At 40.8% G+C, this 21,210-nt stretch overlaps 1 protein-coding gene across 2 annotated transcripts; it reads right to left on the reverse strand.

Moving 5' to 3' along the window:
* Positions 1-586: 586 nt before the first annotated feature.
* KLHL31 (kelch like family member 31) lies at positions 587-12,687 on the reverse strand. Of its 2 annotated transcripts, none has more exons than XM_076332942.1 (3): positions 12,499-12,687; positions 8,993-10,166; positions 587-7,119 (listed from the first exon to the last, which is right to left on the reverse strand). In XM_076332942.1, the coding sequence occupies exons 2-3, from the start codon at positions 10,162-10,164 to the stop codon at positions 6,387-6,389; spliced, it is 1,905 nt and encodes a 634-aa protein (XP_076189057.1). In that variant the 5' UTR covers positions 10,165-10,166; positions 12,499-12,687; the 3' UTR covers positions 587-6,386. The 2 variants fall into 2 exon arrangements, with proteins under 2 accessions (XP_076189057.1, XP_076189056.1); XM_076332941.1 differs by having other exon boundaries at positions 8,993-10,196.
* Between the last annotated feature and the right edge of the window lie 8,523 nt (positions 12,688-21,210).

Consider the following 21,210-nt stretch of genomic DNA (forward strand, 5'->3'; position numbering starts at 1 on the left):
GAAAAAGGAACCCACGGTCGCTACCTCTACACAACCGCAGGACGGGTAACCCTTCTGGTCGTGACATCTGCCAAATGCCACATCACACTTTGAACCAAACCCTTGGTGTCAAAACACAAGGAATACTTTTTGGCATTTCAAACCCTCTCATCTGTGGCACAACTTAATTGCTCTTCAGAATTCAGATTAATTTTTTTTCCTTGAAATTTAGATGTTTTTATTTCTGATAATATTACTCATACAATCCAAATGAAAACATGTTAAATTGCTAATCGGACATCTGATAATTTCTTGCTAGGCATTTTGATTATGACAAATGACTGTGAAATTAATTGTTAAAAACCAAGTTGTTGTCCTTGTAATAAAAGGAAAAATATAAAAGTGGCTCCAGTGTCACACTGTGTAGCTTATTGTGAAGGTGGTTTGACAGCCCGGGTGTAACAAACATTCCAGTTAGCTGATACGAAAGCAAGGATCAGCACGGGGCTCAGAAAACAAAGCATATTTCAGCTGCAACCAGGCGTTCGTCAGAAAGAGAGTCTCGCAGTTTCCAACTGATTTTACAATAAGAATAATTTGTTTGTGCTGTGTGTCGACAGTTTTATTTAAAGCATACAATGAAAAATACCGACATGCTGTTATTCCTCTTAGCGACAACTGCTGCACTACAAATTTTAATTTTTAAGTAGTAACATTCTCACATTACACTTACAGATTTTTTTCCATTGAAATATGTTCCCTTGTGTTATCACAGTCCATCCTTAAAGTGTATAATTAGAAAACCTATTTGTATAAGCAGTATGTCTAACACATAAGCCAGGGAAATGCTTTACACAAATAAGTTATATTTTTAACTTTTCTTGTTGACAACAAAACTGCCAAGGCAGCAACTAATGTAACATCCAGTGTATCTAAATGTGTGTGTTCCCATTCTTACCAACAGAAATCGACTATGTATTCCTCATAAGTTTACTAATTGCCTATATTTTTATTGAAAATTTAATTTTCATTGAGACAACAATGAATTCATACTAGCCTTTTGCATGGCAAAACTCACCTGATATTAAGTGAATCTCTCACACAAGCTATATAGATTTGCATGTATTTTCCTTTATTCTTTAGGGAACTTCTGGGAACAGAGCTCTGAGCAGTGCCACACTTGCAAATGAGCACCAGTGACTAATTTTTCACCCCTTTTTTTGCAACAGGCATTGCAGAATGTGTCCTTTTCTTTATTGTGGCCACCAGTGATGAGATTTTTTGAATTAGATTCACAGATGAGCTTTTATGTACTGTTCACATCTGTGCATCTTCTTTGGTGCCCCGTGAGCCATTCAGTTACAGACAAGAAAAGAGAAGATAAAAGAGACAAGAGATCCTCCTCTTGCATGGAGGAGTGAAAGTACAAATCTGTGCATTATAATGTTTTTCATTACTTATACAAAGTAGGTCTTTAACAAAAGGATGAGAAGATTCATTGCAAAAAGGTCAGGAGACTAGAGTAGGACTATTGGCTTCAACTGCCTTCTCTGAGCAGGTAGATTCAGAATTTGAAAAAGATCTCCCAGCTTGGGTAAACCAGGTTAAAATGGATTGAAAATTCAATTCAACTGAGAATTCAAGTTACAGGCAATTGAAAATTGAGTCTTGCTTTTCATAAGAAAGGCTGGGCCACCTCAGTTAGGTAACATAAAGAAAGGCTGCTTATGGAAATGTGTGTGTTGAAGTAGGTGCTTCCTTCCAGCACATATTTCTCAAACATCGTTGAGAAATGGGAACAAAATCTTAGTCTACTGACTGTGCTAAGGGGCTCCATCTTCCCCTTTCCACTGTCTGGAGCAGCTTGCATCTCCCATTCTGTGTGTTGCACAAAACCCCTTGGAGCATACAGAGGATTTAATTGAGCAGCCAACCCAAAGGAAATAATCCTTCCGGGGAAATCTAGTCTCTAAATATTTCATGTGCCTGCATGGTAAGTGGGTAGTTGAACGGTGATACTGAGGATCAGCCTAATACCTCCATGTTGGCTTTCATTGGACATTGATACTTGTCTACCCATGGATGTAGTTCTTGTATTTTAATTTTCCAAACATAAGCACATGAGAATAACTGTATATAGGAGAAGTCCCACTGAATTCAAGAAGGTACGCATGCTCATACAACCATTTGTTTGGCTGTTGGGTTTGCAACTAGAATTACCAAACCCAGCTGTTACCAGTGAAAAACTCCCTCTAAACCCAGCATGGGTTTGGAAGGAGTTAAAACTGTAGGATCAACTAATCTAGGTTTCAGGATAATATAAAGCATGGTCTTATTCAGACATTTCATTCATCGTGTACTTTTTCCTGCAAGAACTGACATTTAAAAAATCTTAACACAAAACACTTTTCAACACCTCATAGCTTTGGTTGATGCTAATTTTGTCTGCTTCCCTCTTTGACCAGCTAGAAGTTGGTGCTTAAGCTTACTTAACTCTTGACCGATCCACAGATGATCTTGCGGGTTAACTTCAGGAAGAAATTAATTGATCATGATCTCATCTTGATTAAGAACTAAGCACAAAATCTTCCTTTCAGCATAACTTTCCAACAGTAAGTTCTACCTCACAACCTTATAACGCACTCTCCCATGCACCTACACAAGCATGAATAGACAAGAAAACAAAACATTATCAAACTGTTTCACTCACAGACTGAAGAAAGCTTATTTTCAGATTTGAATTCCTTGGAAGCACAGATGTTGATTATAAAATGCATGGGCATAAGGAATTTTGAAGATAACAGCATATATTAATTTTTTTTTTTTACTATTAGTATAGCATTAAAGAAGATCCTTGTAGTGTTCTAAAAATCTGCATCTCATACAGTTGGAAGCCCTCTGCTCTACTTAATATTACCATATATAGTACTTCCTAAACTGCATTTTAAAATTTCTTTTTGGGATATACAATATTTCAAGTTCAGCTGCGATGTTGTTATTAAACATCTGGAGATTGAAAATACGGTACCGGACAATGAAAGAACACCGTCCCATAAAACACAACATACAAACCATTTTTCACAGTTCTAACAAAACAAGATCGTACATAAAAATGTCACAAATAGCTCAGTACATTAGTATGATCAAAATAATGTTAAGTCCAGCTGATATTGTCACATATTAAGGGCCAAATCCTGGCTCAATGCGCAGTTGAAGCCTAAACAGATGTTTAGAGAAAATAATATAAAGCCCCACTGAAGTGCTATACTGATAACAGTACCATTTGTTAATCTACCTAAAATTTTTGGCCTGAAGTACGTACCTAATTTGTGTTACGGAAGGACCACATGGCCAATAGTGCTTGGATCCTGTCCTAGGACACGTCTTTATGGACTTGTCATGGCCAAGGGCAGTGGAGGCTGAGGAGCAGTCTTCCGTCTGGGTTTGACAGTTTTGGCAGGCATCTATATCTACTGTTCTGCCACAATTGGCCAAGAGTTCGAAATCCTGTACATCTTATTCAGTAGTCCCAGTGCAGTCAATGGAACTTTTTTGCGAGTAAGATGAAAAGGATTTGGCCCCCAAAGTTTTTAACCCTTTAAGTAGTAAGAGAGTAGTTTCATTGCACTTAGCCCATCATTCACAAATAACTTTCTACTTGAAAACAGAAGATGGTTGTTGATGTATAAGAAGTGTTGGCTCACAAAGAGGAAAGCGTGCAGCAACATCTGACTACTCATCGCATTTTGGAACTCAATTCCCAAAGGGGAAAAGAGACACTTGCATATGACAGAATTTCATCCAATGTCTGTCTGAGGCTAAAATGATTGCTTCTTCAATTCCTAAATACCATCTTATGGGTACCTTAGAAACACTAAATAACTGGAGTATGTATACAGCTATAATTGGATACCTGCATGTGTACCTTCATTGGACTGGTGGTGGATAATCAATTTCATCTAATAGTATTAAAATTTTACAGAAAAAGTTATTGGAGCAGATGGATTTTTCAAAGAGCTTTTAAAATACTTTCATATGGAACACATGGTCATGACTTTGGGAAAAGAGAAATTTTGCTCTCATCCACAAGAATGCTTTTGGTGACTGGAATGGGCAAGAACAGCATTTTTGTATTTAAAACAAAGTAATCTTACTCTGTTACACAATTCCATGTTTTGTTCTGTGACCGTGGATTTGAATTATTATTCATTTGAATTAAACAGGAAAAAAGATAACTGTATGCTAATTAAATTAATCAAACCTATATGACAGCACTACTTCGACCAACAGTCATTGCAACACAGTATATTCTAATAACATGCAGCACTCAAAAATAGAATTTGGGATTTAAAATTGTGTAGTCAGGATGCAGACATGAACTCTAAGTTAGAATTGGAAAACAGGACTGAGTACCATGGAGTTTAATCCCAACTGACAGAGTGAATTACTTCATCTCTAATACTGTGTCACGCTCATGCTGATGCTTAATATGTAGCTGCAACAAAGCTACGAAGAGCAGAGCATAAGCCCTGAAAATGCTTGCCTCAACAATATCTGCACTTACAGACAATTTTATAGCGTTCCCCTTTTGCAAATGAGATAAAAATCTGGATGCCTTGTAAACATTGCTAAGAGCATGCCTTCTCATTGGCACCAGAGCCTGGAGGTGTCAATGATCATCTGAGGAAACTGCATGTGAAGCCTCTATGAATTGGTTAAGGTGAATGAACTTCTACCCTTTTGGTTATATTAAATAATTTTAGTTTCTTGTATTGCTTCTTTCCTTCTCCAACAGAAGGGTGTAGACATTTTGTGCTGACAGCAGTCCTTTGGTATCAAATTCGCAGAGGACATTATGGGTTGCATATCCCTTTGGCTAAGGGAATAGGATTAGGTTTCATACTTAATTCTCCCACTGCGTGCTGAAATTAGGAAGAAAAGTTCTTGGAAGGTAATCTAAGTTGAACAAAAATTTCACTCTACTCACTGGGAAAACTTCACAGACTTCAACAGGCACAGTTGTTGCTGTGCTACACATTAGTCTAGCCTTTGGAAAAACCTGAATAAAAGCTCCATAAATAGGGCTGTAATGAAGGCTTCAGAAAGAGATACATAATGGTATGCCCAGGAAAAGGTTACTTTGGGTGATGTTGTGCCTACACCTGTAAGAAAGATGTTAAGGTATCTCTTTGGTACTATTAAGGGAAGTCTCTTCGATTTCATCCAGTTTTCCCATGATTCACCGTTTTCCATGCATATACCCTACTCTTAAAGGCAGATCCTGCAGTCTTTATTCCATCTTCGTTCCTTACTCAACTGGGAATTTGTCAGAATAATGCTGAGTAGGAGTGCATCTCCACTCTTAGACACCATTAGCCCTTGGTGCCTCCTGGCATGAACTCAGCTTCCAGATTTTGGCCCTGCTGCGGCAGCTCCTAGCTCCTTGCATGGGTGAGGACCTTCTTGAACAAGTAGGTAACCTGGACGTACATTCCTACACAGATGGGAAGAGTAGGAACAGGAGGAGACATACTGACTGGCCTTCATGCCTTCCACCTGGAGTGACAGGGGAGTCTCCCTGGCGTGAAGAGGGGTGGTGGCCGGCTCCTTGGTGTACACATGGAGGTCGGGAGAGAAACCTGGCACCCAAGGCAGCCCTTGGGGCTGGCCCATAATGCTTACAGAGGCTAAGGTATTTTGTGGATTCAGGTCTTGAAAGCGATGTCACAGCATTAGATATGAGAATTAAAGGTTTCATGGCAGAAGACAGGGATCTCTTTAGAACTTCTGAAGGAGAAAATATTTTGAGAAATTTTCTATGAATACCACTGCCCCAAAAGGAAAGTATGCACATGCTATATGCTATATTTTTGGGGTTTTGTTTTTTTCCCTTCTGTTTGTCAAAATAGAAAATGCTTAGGAAAGAACAAAACTGATCAATTTTATGATGACATAGCACATTTCTGATGTATGTTGAGATTTATTATTAGCAATATTTGACTTTCATTTTTGGGTTCTGAAAGCATTTAAAACTCAGTATTAAAAAAGCCTCACAACAAACTTCTGAAGCAAGTTTATCTCTATTTTACAGGTAAGGAAACCAAGGCACAAAGAAAGGAAATGATTTGCCACAGATAGTCCAGTAAGTCAGTGGCAAAGTCAGGAAGAGAATGAAATTCTGCAGTTATGAGTTAACTCTCTCTTCCTGCTAAGAAAATTCATCTTAACCCTAATATGCTGTTTCACGCCACCTGTATTAAAGATCATGAAAACTGGCCAATTTGCACTGTTAAAACTGTTGCAAAGCCAATGATTTTTTTCCATATAAGCACAAAAATGCTACTTAAAGGGTTAATTACATTGCTGTGCTGGTAAACATTTTTACTTGTTGCTGGTTAGACCCATATTTAAATACTGACTGGGACAGAAGAGACTGAGCTGGCCCTGGACTCCCTTGTCTTGGTGTTGGGCATGGATATCGTACAACAGGATACGCCCACAGTGGCCTCAGGCAGCTCATCTTCCTCCGTCCATTCATTGAGATCCGGGTTATAGCACTGAATGCACTTCTTATACTTTTTCTCTATTTCATTCCAGCCACCCACTAAGTAAATTTTCCCGTTAAGGGTGGAGGCACCAGCCGTACTAACTCCGGTTTGAAGCGGCGCCACGTAACTCCATTGCCCCGTGTAAGGACTGTAACACTCCACGGGGAGAACGTCGACCCTTTCAGCTCGCCCCCCCAGCTGAGACCCACCCATGACATAGACCCTCTCCAGAAGGGACACTGCGCAGTGCCACCCCCTTGGGGTGCTGAGGCTGGACTTATCCTGCCAGCTATCTTTGCTGGGGTCGTACATGCACACCGAGCGAGAGTAAGCGTTATTAATGTAACCTCCTGTAACCAGGATCCGACCATCCACCACTGCACTGGCATGGCAGCACCTGGGCACCTCCAGGGGTGCCTTCATCTGCCACTGATTTGTTGCAGGCACATAGCATTCAACCGAGGAGAGGCACCCCTCAGAGTTGCGACCACCCACTGCAAAAAGGAGGCCATTGAACACATTCAGGCTAAAGTGGGTGCGCCGCTGATTCATGTTTGCCAGGTGAATCCAGGTGTTGAAACGAGGATCGTACCTGAAAGCATTAAAAAAAGAGGGTAACTGTCTCATACTGCTCTGCTAAATTCTACAGTCCTGTCTCTGTCCCACTACTGCTGCAGCTGTGCAGTTGCTAAAATTTTAGTTATTTATTTAGCCCATCAGAAGTCAGTAGAAAGAAACTGGTATTCCTGGTTAAATTTCCAAATAAATTTAGTTTTTGATTGGAGAAAAAAAGTGTTTGTATCATTCAAACCTGGTATTATTTCAATAAAGTAAATTTGACTCTTTTCTGCAATTTGATAATGTATGATAACCTCATTAGTATATTGGAAAGAGATACTTTCAACATACAATAGAAATTTTAGAAGTTTTTTTGCAATCTACACCTACAGCAAAGACATCAAAATTTACTCAAAGAGTTTTAAAAAATGTTAGGCGGTGATTTATACTTCCATATTTTTAGTACTTTCTAAATGGTAAGTATTCTTTCCCTGCCACTCATATGGAGTCAGAATTATGTGGAAAGAACATCTTTGCTTCCTAACACCATACCTATCTGAAATAACATTCTCTGTCCTTGACATTTAAATGGGCAATTTTGAAATAGGAAATAGCAAATTATGACTCCTGAAGGAGTTGAGTGAGGTACATTAGTAGGCCCATACATTTCTCCTGTTGCATGCTGTGGCGACCAGAGAATCACACGAGAAAAAGACTATGGGAAAGTAAATAATAATTGCTAGCTGTCATACTGCATTGTCATGTGCAGCTCTGAAAGCAAGCCCACAGATATACTGATGTGACTTGACATGCTCGAAGTTAACGGCAGAACAGGGAGCAGAACCCATTCAGCCGTGGACCACAAGGATTCCCCCTCCTCCTCCCCACCTCCAGTACACAGCTCCTTGTGAGAACGTGAGGCATAGTTTAAAAGCAGAAGCTCGGGAGAGCGACAGCATAATCTCCTTTACGCAAGATATTTTTCTGACAAAGTAGATATTGCACAACAAAACTGATCTAGAGAAGGTTCCTTATTCATTAACTCTTTATGTTGGTTGATAACTTCAGGAGAAGTTATCTGAATGTTCCTTCTGGGAGCAGGAAAGGAAGCACTGGTAGGACTGTGGCTGTGTATTGCCATTGCATGTCCATAGTCTGTTAGTAGATAAAAAGCTGAGTTGTCTCACCTCCAGCCTTTGCTTCAAGCTATTGTGTGCTGTCAGCTTTTAGGCTGAACTATTTAAAAACTAGTATCACCCATCTGACTACTGCATGTTAGCCTTCTGACCTTGCTATCACCAGTGCAGTCTTTGCATGACTATAGATAGGAACTGTAATATTTCAGAAGTGAGGTATTATTTGGAGTACACTGTAGAAGAGAAATATAGCCTTCAAGAGATGGTGATATTGTTTCTAAATTCTTGATAAATAAAAAAGCTAAAGGATATGAAATGCAGTATAAAAGCTGTTGAAAGGTGGATGGTGCACAGAAAGTCAAGATTCTAATACCTAAAAGGTGTTTTTCAGAACCTTCTGTGAGGCATCAGAAGTTCTTGAAATTTAAAAAGTCTTACCCTGTCTGATTTGGTGCATTTTAATGGTACCTTAGAACATCCCAGAACTTCCTATTTGTGTTCCTATTTATTTCCTCCACTTGGAGTAAGTTTTCTCGGTTTTTCTCACTTCTCATTGTGCATGTATAACCATGGTGCAGTTTTTGCATAACTTCAGATGCATATTTCTGTTCATTCAAACTTTAATATAGAATAGCATCCATACCTCCCCAACCCTGTCCCCTTTTTATTTATATGAGTGGTTCATGCTGCACATCACAAACCAGCTTGGTCTATCTACCTACATTGTGTGGAATCAATTTCTCCATCCCTCTTAAATAAATAACCAGTTACCTGGAGAAATTGCTGACTGCATGCTTGGCTTGGTTCCTGGCATCATTCTGGTCTTCCCCACCGGCCACATAAAGAAATCCATCCATCACCGTCACACACTGATTAAAACTTTTAGCAGGCATTTCACTCAGCTTCTTCCATCCATTTTCAGGATCTCTGTATAAGATGTCTCTGCTAAGAGACTTTTCTGTTAGAGCAGGGCGTCCCCCAACAGTAACTAAGACTCTGAAACCTCCACGGATCCTCGTTCTTCTGGACTGCAGTGTATTCTGGTGGTAGGGAAGCAAATGATAGTTCATGGCATCCACTAGGAGCTTATGGCAGTCTGCATCTTGCATCATTCTCGGCACAGTTTGAACATAATTGACAAGGTCTTGGGCTGAGATGGTACCAAAACGGATGTTACCTAAGAGATCGGCAGCAAACTTTACTCTTTTTTGGTCAAATTCCAGCCATTTTATTGCAATCTGGAATGCAACAATTTCAGAAGGCAACTGCAAGTCGTCATCTGCAAGAAGTTCATTAATCTGATCAAAAGTAAGTTTTAAGAACTGATCCGTTTCTGAAAATTCAATGAAGTTGTCTCTAATAAATTTGTGTGCTGCTTCCTTGGTTGTTTTTAGTCCGTATGTTTCTGCAATATTGGCAACGTACATACAATTCTCAACACTGATTTCTTGGATTAGAAAATCACAGCATATCTTTACAAGGGTGTGAATCTGTAGATAAATTGCTGTGGAAATAATACTACCTATTGTATAAAGTGAGAGAGTAAGTTTTCCAGTGTAAGCATAGGTGATAACAGTAGCTAGACCCAATGGGGATACGTCATTGAGGTCTACTCTTTGAGTGGATGGATCTTTCTTTAAAATGTTGTGAAAGTAGTCACTGCTTGAAGCCATCACCACCTTATGAACACTGAAGGATTTGGTTTTGGTACTGATAGTCAAGTCACAAAGAAAATTTTCTTGTCTCATTCTGCTTAGACCTTCCAAGAGATTTGGGCTATATGATGAGTCGGAAACTTCAGATGAGATGCAGCTGAAACCATTACCTCCATCCAAGAGCCCATTCAAGCCATTTAGTTTACTGAGGGGGCCATCTTCCACAATGATAGTCATTTCATTGATATCTGTTTTGTTCTTCTTCACATTCTTCTTCTTAGGGGCCATGACTGCAATGAAATATTACAGCCAAGAGCTTGCTAAAAATAAAATTAAAACATTTAGAGCTACACTGCAGTTGTGAAATGTAATAGCGCCGTGATTATGCAACAAATCTAACCTTTGTCAATACATATAAATGCCACAAAACCAAAACAGACAGGATAATCTATCTTCCTAAGAACTATTATACTGTCCTAGATTGTAGTGTGGCCGCTTATTAATAACAATGGATACTCAAATTGTGAAGAATACACCTACAACACCTAAAATAATTCCTTTTTTCTTAATAACAAGGTCATAAAAATAACTTTCCCCTATTGTCATCACATCCAAAGAGTTAAATTCTCTTCCTAAACATTAAGTGAGTTTGCCAGAGTGTAAAATTTTGTAAATATACATTTAAATCAGCCAGGCTCTAGATATGAATTCATTAGTCTGAAGCATAGGAAAGATATGGGCCCCCCCGGCTTTGCTCATCCTTACTCCAGGGCTAGTACAGACTTACAGGAGAGTTCAGAATTTGACCAGGACATATTAAGAGTGGGAGAAATTCTTCATTAAAAAAAGCAACATAAGACATAAAGACAAAGTGAATTTTAGTATGATGCCATGTTGATTTTAGATTTAGTATCTGCTCCAAACTGTTTCCAGGTTTTTGTAACTTTTGATTTTCCAGACTGATGATATTCTACTTCCCATGTCAGATTCACAAATACATTCTATTCATAGCACACTTTGCTTGCTTTTCAATATCAGTAATTTGAAATCTATAATTCTACACTTAGGATTTTGTCTAACTTTTATTTGAGAAAAATGTCACGCAAACACTAGCAGGACGTGTTATTTTAAACAAGTTTTTTATGTGTGTAGGTTAATAATTACTCCCACAGAGTTATGTTAGAACAGATATATGATTTAGACTTATCAACTCTAGGCAAGTTCCAGCTCTTGCTGAAATGACAAGCCCAGTTTTTGTCAAATGCAATGTGAGATGGCCCCTAAGTAATTTTCAAAGGAGCTATTTCAAATAAATATATGTAAATGCAAATATACCTCAAAGGAAAGCACTGATCTTCAATAACACAATTAAAATAGAATTGATGAGATCAGCATTCAAATATATTCAAATATAGCATTTATCTTCAATATATCCATTGATTTTAAAACAATTTACACCAGCTAATTTTCTCTGTGATCCTTGTGCTCATTCATGAAGAAATGCTACCTAACGATAAAACGACTGGATTATTTTAGGTAACTTAATAAAAAGCTCCAGTAATATTTCAGCCTAAAATCTCAGCACATCAATTTTTCCTTAAGCACATAGCACGTAACAAAACGGTAATTTAATTTTAGAAAGGAATGGTTGCTGCCTGTGAGCACCAAGATTTTTTTGCTGCCGCTGCAGGGTGACAACCATGTGCAGAGCGGGCGAGGGAGAAGGCCATGTGTGCCGAAAGCGTCAGTGTCAGCTCGCGCTGACGTGAGCTGCGATCCCCGAAATGTCGGTGTGCCAGTGCGGGGGTCAGCTGCTGCCTGGCTCCCCCCACTCCGGCTGCATTCCAGGAGCTGCATCTGTTGAGACCTATCAGAGTCACCTCCCAGAATAGCAACCTCCCAGCAGCTTGCCATTTTAAGACAGGTTCAATGAAAGGTATAGCTGGTGTTTTAGTATACTTTGGTTGTTTAACACAACTTTTTTTCAAAAAAACTATGCTATCCCAAGTGTTGTGTATATTTATTGACATAGAATAAAAGGAAAATGAAACTTTCGGATGTGTTTGTATGTTACCCACACAGTTATAGCTTTGCCTTTTAATAGCCACAAATTTATAGCTGGCAAGGGCATATTCTTTTGGCAGTCATATTTGTGGTTCTAAATATTTTTAGAGACCTGTAACTTAAAAATTTTAATACATGCAGCACTTAATATTTATTGCCTCACTGCGTCATTGCAGAGCTCATTTAAATCTGTGACATTTTACGTTTTCTGTTCAAAAATGTCCACTCTCCCATGTTTTTTCCTAAAAAATACTTTTCCATCAGCAGAAATGTCACCAGTTAGTTTAGTGTATAAGCACGTAAGTGACAGGACATGCAAAATCAGTGAAACAAATCAAACAATCCTATAATAAATCCAAATAATTGAACTTTGAAAACCCTGGATGATTGGGTTTTCTATAGCCATTTCATTTCACCTAATTTATTTTAGCTTAAGAACAACTCATGCCAAAGGACACTTCGGGTCCCAAAACAATGCATTCAAACAAACAACGTTCCCCCCTCCTTTAAAATGTTGCTTCTAACCACTATCAAAGTGAGGAGTTAAAAACCCCTTACCCTCCTCAGAAAAATCGTGTCCCAGAGCTGTCCAAGAAGCTGTCAGTGAAAATGCCTCTTCCTTGGAAAAATGAGAAGACAAAAATAGAGGAAAGGTGGCAAAAAAGAGAGAGAAAGATCAGAGGCCACTTGGTAAGTCCCAGCTTGTGGTTTCCAGTGTGACGCTTTGCTGTCACAGCGAGCAAAAGAGACCGGAGCCTACTCTCGGGTGCTCTTTAAAATGACCCCTCCTCTCCGTGCCTCGCTCCCTGCCTCTGCCCAGCCATGGGAGCTCAGCTTCCCCGGGCTGCCTGGCCTCCAGAAACCAGGCGGACAAGCCTGGACGCTGCAAAGGCACAGGTACAAGGGAGGAAAGGGAGGGGACAGTGAAGACGGTAGGTAGATCCACAGCAGGTAGTAATTGTCCCAGATAAGTGTGGGGTGGACCACTGGGTTCCCCACCTCAAAGCTGGGTGCCTGGGCAAAAGGCAGTATGCTTGGGGAGAGGGACAGGTTTAGATTGGACATAAGGAAGGTTTTTTTTTACAATGAGGGTGGTGAGACACTAGAACATATTGCCCAGACAAGCTGTGGATGCCCCATCCCTGGAAGTGTTCAAGGTCAGGATGGATGGGGCTTTGAGCAACCTGACCTAGTGAAAGATGTCCCACGGCAGGGGCGTTGGACTGGATGAACTTTGAAGGTCCTTTCCAACCCAAACCATTCTGTGATTATATTATTCTATGATCTAAAATAACCAGCAGGAAATGCCAAGGAAAAGCTGGCACTTCAGTTCCACTTTCTTAGGATTTTGGTGCTTAACTCTGGGCAGAGGGAAGGAGACCGGCTGATGGGGATTCACAGCCATGTCCTATTTCTTGGAGTTAGGTCGCTGCTTCTGTAAAGACTTGCCTCAACTTTTAAGAATACTGGCTCATATCCCCTGATATATTCGCAGACAGATGTGAACTTTGATCCTCTGTCTCACAAGAAGGTATCCTAACTTGTGGGTTATACCATACACTGGCATAGTTTACCTCCACCTCTTGCCAGTCAACCTCAGGAATAACATAAAGCCAAACCGCCACATCCCAGGAAAATTTCATCCCACGGGAGAGATAAAAGAGGTGTGAGTGACTGCTTGGGAAGGGAAGGATATTGGTGGAAGTGGAAGTCAGAGAAAGGGAAGATTTTCTCTTGGCTGTACTTTGTGTAATGCTTCATCTGGTAGATTTATTCGATTGCCTCCAGGCTCGGATGGCTGTTACATCTACTCCTGCAAAATAACACTTGCCATTTTGAACAAAAGGGCATCACTGTGCTAGTGGAGTTACAAAAAGTTACAAGATAAAAATGAAAGGACAGAATAGGGAATGAGAGGCCATCAAACGTGTGAAATCCGAGTGAAGGAGAGGGACCTAAAGCCAAGCCAACCCAACAGCAACAAGGTAACCAGCTTTCCTTATGAAAAAGAGGGCCACAGCTGTGAAAAATTAAGGACAAAGCCTTATTTTAAGACATGTTTTAGGAACTTCTCCTTACTATACTATGTATGTTTTTCTCACGTGTAGAGTGCCTCAAATACACAACTCAGTATAACATCAATTTAATATGTAGGATGACATCTATCATCATCTTAACACATCTCAATATGTTTTAATTTACCAGTTCAATCTAATTATAAAATTCCTTACACGGACAATTATCCTTAACTTTTTTGAAGCTCTACAGGATCAGCTGTAATGACTTTTACACAATGAATATATTCCCCACTGTGCTTCATGAGTTCTAAGAATTTGTAAAAATTAGTTTTTATAGATAGAACAGGCATATTTCTATAACAAGACTCCTGAACATAACATACTAGCGAACCTGAGTTACTCAGTGTTCCCTTTTCTAAAAGCTCATGCCCAGACTTTTATAAATTTTTATCATTTTAAGATGTCCTAAAAAGACAACATTTTTCAGAGAAAGAGTATCTTTTTTCTTTTGTTATTTTTCAGTTAGGTTTTTTTTTTTATAAAGGAGACACTTCTCCAGAATGAATATGCTATCATGATCTGTAGAAAATAAAAGATTATTCTAATTTTCATACCATATCTTTAAAAACTACTAGCACATTGTAAAATAAATTTAAGTCTTATTCAGTCTCTACAAATGTGTTTCCAACATCCTTATATGATTCAGTGTTGAAAAAACCACACAAACAACAATGGGGAGATATCCCCACTGAAAATACAAAACTAATTTCTAATTTCCAGGAAACGCTGAACATGCTTTGAGCTGTGCAGTATAGAGATAACCATCTTGTGGGGCATGCCTCAACATCTCAGTGTACTAACGCTGACGTAATCAACATCTCCCACAGTTCTGAAACTTTGGTTGTACGTTAGGGCAAAAACCAGGAAACCTTTAGTTACTTGGTCTTCAAGATCAGAGGACAACTGATCGCGGACTTGGCTATTACGCGGCATGCAAGCTGGTCTTGGAACTAGTCATTCTCATTTTCCATTAATTTGCACACAACAAAGTCATTTAAAAAATAAACAGTGCCTGGATTAGCTGCAAATCATGATACATTTTTTAAAATCAAACTTTGATTTAATATGTTTTTTAATTTTCAGATATTCCTAACATTGTTTCCTTTATATCTTGAAAACAGTCTGTTGTCTTTCTGATTCTTTCCTTTCCAATGGCATAGAAATTAATTACTACAAAATATTTTGATATTGATTGAAGCCCCTGCAATCAAGTTACGAATTATCTTCTCAGTTAAAAGAGGGGGTAGTATGTTTTTTGGCAATATCTTAAGCCTGTCAAGATGTATCCTTTTAGGTATGAGTGAACCTTGGGGAAAAAATGTTTAATTTGCTCCATAATCAACTGGTCTATGTGAGTGACTAAGGACAATACTATCAATCCATGCAGCAGTAGCAGGTCATGTAGCAATGTTTTAACATTTTTAGGGGAAAAAAAGTGCAAACATTTCAAGAGATTTGTTCTTAGCCCAGTGAACAAGAATAATTGTTATTATTTGCTCCATGTGCGTGAGCCAGAATCAGCAATAGGGAAAGTTCTTGTATCAGCAAAGATAGGCCTTAAGGCAATTATAACCATCTTTTCTAATCCATGCACAACCATTACTGCACTCCTTCTGGAAAATGTAAAGCCTTTTCTTTGAAGTCAGCATGTTTTGATTTGTTAGTGGAATGCAAGCGTCACAGCCATGGCCACATGGAGACCTATCTTGGTCAATTAAAGATGTTAACAAAACTCAGGCTCAGCTTTAGATCGTGACTGCTTTGTTTGCTCTGAGCCCTTTGTGTATACTAAGCCAAATATTATGCACCCCCAAAGCCCATATTTACTTGACTATGATAAATAGTTATGAAAAATATCTTTAAATGCATTAATTTGAATGTATTGAGTAATCACACCAATAATGCCTTTAGGAAGGCTGAAGCTCCTTATGCAGATTGGAGATACTGTGAAAGCATATTGAATGAATTTCAGTAGGAACTGCAGTCTTTTCAATAAAAAGGCGGAAAAGAAACGGGTTTTCTTTTTAAGCTGCCAAATAAACGTACAAACTACTACTGTTTAGGATCACTCGCTCCCAGTTCATTGCCTAATTTTGCCCAGCCAAGCCTCTTGCATCTATCCACCCCCTGAAACTCTCACCTAGCTCTTCTCCTTAGCTCATACAAAGCCTATTTCTCTTTCTGGTTTCACTCTTTCCTTGGAAACTCACTGAGCACTGGCAGTAGAGCATGGAGAGGACCCTAGGGATGAGATGGGAGTTTGCAAGCCTTGGAGTGGAGCTGATGGCGCAACACAGTTCTTGAGCATGTAGTGACAGAGCAATTATTGGAGCTATATTTTTGTGTGTGGCAACCCCACTTCTTCCTAACAGGAGTCCTGCATCGATGCCAAACAAACAAATCCTCATAACGATCAGCATTGGCCAGCAGTTTTGAAGGACCAAGTAAACTTGGAATTCTTTCCTCTGCCAGTTATGACAGGCAATATGAGAAATGCTGCAGTTGGATCTGGGCTAGAAACATTTTTCTTGTTCTAGGAAAGTTTTTCAGATTTTAAATGTTTTCTTCTTCTTCACCGGCATGAAATCATGATCTTTCAGAGTAATTGGGCAGAAGTGCAGCAAGGAGATTTTCCTGATCCCAGAAAACTCAGTAACTTGATAATTAAGGCTTTCAAACAATATATGGGAAACCCAGCTTCAATCACATAATTCATATGACAATCTGAGCCTCAAATTCCTTTGAGGAAAGTCTACTCAAAGATGACTTTAACCATAATGTTGGTGTGGGCTGAATCTTTTCCAAGACTTCTTCTGTACAAATGCCATGTTGTATAAGTAATTTCACACTATTAGGGCCAGAAAAATAAAGAAAGAGTAATTAGTTGCGGATGGCTGATTTTAAGGTAGAGTTGATGAAGTCTCTACACACTGTGAAGATGAGTTAATTATTTCTGTAAAATAAAAAGATGAGCATGAGAATTGGAGAGCCAGTCTGCAACAGGGACCTGGATTTGTTTTTTCCATATCCAACCTGAGCGCTCTACCTACTGTATTGCCCTACCAGCTATTTTGGTTTCTCTACTGATAAATTTGCTATACGCTGTGCCAAGCTGTAATAAGATCTATTTTGCAAGAGTGGTAACCCTAACGTGTAAATACCAGACTTTTGCCTACTTAAGATTCCCCTGTAATTCAGACTGGATACACTCTTAACACTTCCCCCAAACACTGCTTTAAAGAGTGAAAGGTGTTCTATGTATCTATTTTAATTATGTCTACATTAACTTCCAAGGAAATACTGCAGACCCATAGATTTTTTTAGGAGGGACTCATTCAGCTCTTTCAAGCACATGCTCAGCCCCAGCAAGCTCCACGGCAGAGATCCTGTTTCAGCTATGCAGTTCACGCAGCACCAAAGACCGATTCCCTGTCCTATGTTTTTTGTGACCTTAGGTAAACCACAGAAGAGCCATGCTGAAAGTTGCAGGCCCCAAAAGTGCTCTGTCCCCCTCAAAAAAAAAAAAAAGCATTAGCCATCAGGCTGTAAATAAGGCAGGACAGAGAGAAAAGGATGCCCTCTTCAGCCTGAAGTGCTGCCTTCACCTGCAGGTTAGGACTGCAGTAGGGTGCCTGTGGGCACCAGTCACGTCTTCATGGGCTTGGCCTTGCTACCCCTAACCGTGCTGTTGCGCTTCACGGCCGCTAAGCAGCCTTACAGCCACCCACGGGCAACAGAAATGCCACAGACCTTGTAATTACCTGCAGATAACCGAATAAGTTTGTGTCGTGGTTTAATTTCAGTCGGCAACTAAGCACCACGCAGCTGCTCGCTCACTCCCCCCCACCCGGTGGGATGGGGGAGAGAATTGGAAGAGCACAAGTTAGAAAAACTCGTGGGTTGAGATAAAAACAGTTTAATAATTGAAATAAAATGATAATAATAATATGATAATAATAATAATACACAAAGCAAGTGATGCACAGTACAATTGCTCACCACCCGCCGACCGATGCCCAGCCAGTCCCCGAGCAGTGGCCCCCCCGGCCAGCTTTCCCCAGTTTATGTACTGAGCATGACGTCACATGGTATGGAATGTCCCTTTGGCCAGTTTGGGTCAGCTGTCCTGGCTGTGCCCCCTCCCAGCTTCTCGGGCACCTCCAGCCTTCTCAGTCAGTAGAGCATGGGAAGCTGAAAAGTCCTTGGCTAGTGTAAGCATTACCTAGCAACAACTAAAACATCGGTGCGTTATCAACTTTGTTCTCATCCTAAATCCAAAACACTGTACCAGCTACTAGAAAGGAAATTAACTCTATCCCTGCCGAAACCAGGACAATATCCACCCCTTATTCTATACCATCTGCGTCATGCTCAAGTCTCATATTTTCCAGTACGTTTTCATTAATCACCACCCCCTTTTTTATATATATATATATATATACACACACACACACACAGATATCATTCCCTTCGTCTGTGGGCCATCCCTCTAAAATGTTCGGTGAGTTCATTTAGTCCATGACTTCGGGCTCCATCTGTCATAATAATCTTTCAGGGCAGGAAAAATGGAGATGGTATGTGGTGTTGGATTGTTTCATGTTGAAGTCAGTTCTGGTACCATCATCACTGTGCTTTGCTTGGTTTCACTGAAGTTATTCTTCATTAGTCTGGGTGATTCTTATTGTAATAACATTAGTATGGCATATAATATTATTAGTGTTATTAGTATATCTGTGTATTATTAGTATAATTATTATAACTATAATTAGTACTTAACATCACATGATTCAGATCATTGGCTATTCTCACCCAAAATCAAATCCCCTTGAGGTACACATCGGACTTCCCCATCCTTCCGCATTATCCACCAAGTGCACCCAGGTCCTTGAGCAAAAGCAATCCCACGGATGGGTCTGCCTCTGCCTGAGGCAGGAATAACCCAGACTGTCTTCCCCAGCATATTTTTTATGTGCACTACAGGAACTTTATTCCCATCTACACTACGTAAAAGTTCTGACTGGGCAGGGCCTGCTTGATTGGCAGATCCCCGAGTGTTGACTAACCAGGTGGCCTTTGCTAAATGCGTATCCCAATGTTTGAACGTCCCGCCACCCATTGCTCTCAGTGTAGTCTTTAACAGTCCATTGTATCGTTCAATTTTCCCAGAGGCTGGTGCATGATAGGGGATGTGATACACCCACTCAATGCCGTGCTCTTTGGCCCAGGTGTCTATGAGGTTGTTTTGCAAATTAGTCCCGTTGTCTGACTCAGTTCTTTCTGGGGTGCCATGTTGCCATAGGACTTGCTTTTCAAGGCCCAGGATAGTGTTCCGGGCAGTGGCATGGGGCACAGGATATGTTTCCAGCCAGCCGGTGGTTGCCTCCACCATTATAAGCACAGGGCACTTGCCTTGGCGGGTTTGTGGGAGTGTGATATAATCGATCTGCCAGGCCTCCCCATATTTATATTTCAACCATCGTCCTCCATACCAAAAAGGCTTTAACCGCTTGGCTTGCTTGATTGCAGCGCATGTTTCACATTCATGGATAATCTGTGCAATAGTGTCCATGGTCAAGTCCACCCCTCGATCACGAGCCCATCTGTATGTTGCATCTCTTCCTTGGTGGCCTGAGGTGTCATGGGCCCACCGAGCTAGAAATAATTCACCCTTATGTTGCCAGTCCAGATCCACCTGAGCCACTTCAATCTTAGCAGCCTGATCCACCTGCTGGTTGTTTTGATGTTCTTCAGTGGCCCGACTCTTGGGTACGTGAGCATCTACGTGACGGACTTTTACAACCAGGTTCTCCACCTGGGCAGCAATATCTTGCCACAATGCGGCAGCCCAGATGGGTTTGCCTCTGCGCTGCCAGTTGCTCCGCTTCCATTGCTGCAACCACCCCCACAGGGCATTTGCCACCATCCATGAGTCAGTATAGAGATAGAGCACTGGCCACTTTTCTCGGTCAGCAATGTCTAAAGCCAGCTGGATGGCCTTTACTTCTGCAAATTGGCTCGATTCACCTTCTCCTTCAGCAGTTTCTACAACTTATCGCATAGGACTCCATACAGCAGCTTTCCACCTCCGATGCTTTCCCACAAGACGACAGGACCCGTCGGTGAACAGGGCATATTGCTTCTCATTTTCTGGTAGTTCATTATACATTGGGGCCTCTTCAGCACGCGTTACCTCCTCCTCTGGCAATATTCCAAAATCTTTGCCCTCTGGCCAATCCATGATCACTTCCAGGATTCCTGGGCGACTGGGGTTTCCTATTCGAGCCCGTTGTGTGATCAGTGCGACCCACTTACTCCATGTAGCATCAGTTGCATGATGTGTACAGGGGACCCTCCCTCTGAACATCCAGCCCAGCACCGGCAGTCGGGGTGCCAGGAGGAGCTGTGCTTCAGTGCCGATCACTTCTGAAGCAGCTCGAACCCCTTCATATGCTGCTAATATCTCTTTTTCAGTTGGAGTATAGCGGGCCTCGGATCCTTTGTATCCCCGATTCCAAAACCCTAGGGGTCGACCTCGAGTCTCCCCTGGTGCTTTCTGCCAGAGGCTCCAGGTAGGACCATTCTCCCCGGCTGCGGTGTAGAGCACATTTTTTACATCTTGCCCTGCCCGGACTGGCCCCAGGGCTACTGCATGAACTATCTCCCGTTTAATTTGTTCAAAAGCTTGTCGTTGCTCAGGGCCCCATTTGAAATCATTCTTCTTTCGGGTCACTTGATAGAGAGGGTTTACAATCAGACTGTAATTTGGAATGTGCATTCTCCAAAAACCCATGATGCCTAAGAAAGCTTGTGTTTCCTTTTTGCTAGTTGGTGGAGACATGGCTGTTATTTTGTTGATCACATCCATTGGGATCTGACGACGTCCATCTTGCCATTTTATTCCTAAAAACTGGATCTCCTGTGCAGGTCCCTTGACCTTACTTTGTTTTATGGCAAAACCGGCCTTCAGCAGGATTTGGACTATTTCCTTCCCTTTTTCAAAAACTTCTCCTGCTGTGTTGCCCCACACGATGATATCATCAATGTATTGCAGGTGTTCCGGAGCTCCACCCTGTTCTAGTGCAGTCTGGATCAGTCCATGGCAAATGGTAGGGCTCTGTTTCCACCCCTGGGGCAGTCGGTTCCAGGTGTACTGAACGCCCCTCCAAGTGAAAGCAAACTGTGGCCTGCACTC

This window comes from Aptenodytes patagonicus, chromosome 3, assembly GCF_965638725.1.
Source record: "Aptenodytes patagonicus chromosome 3, bAptPat1.pri.cur, whole genome shotgun sequence".
Lineage (NCBI taxonomy): Eukaryota > Metazoa > Chordata > Aves > Sphenisciformes > Spheniscidae > Aptenodytes > Aptenodytes patagonicus.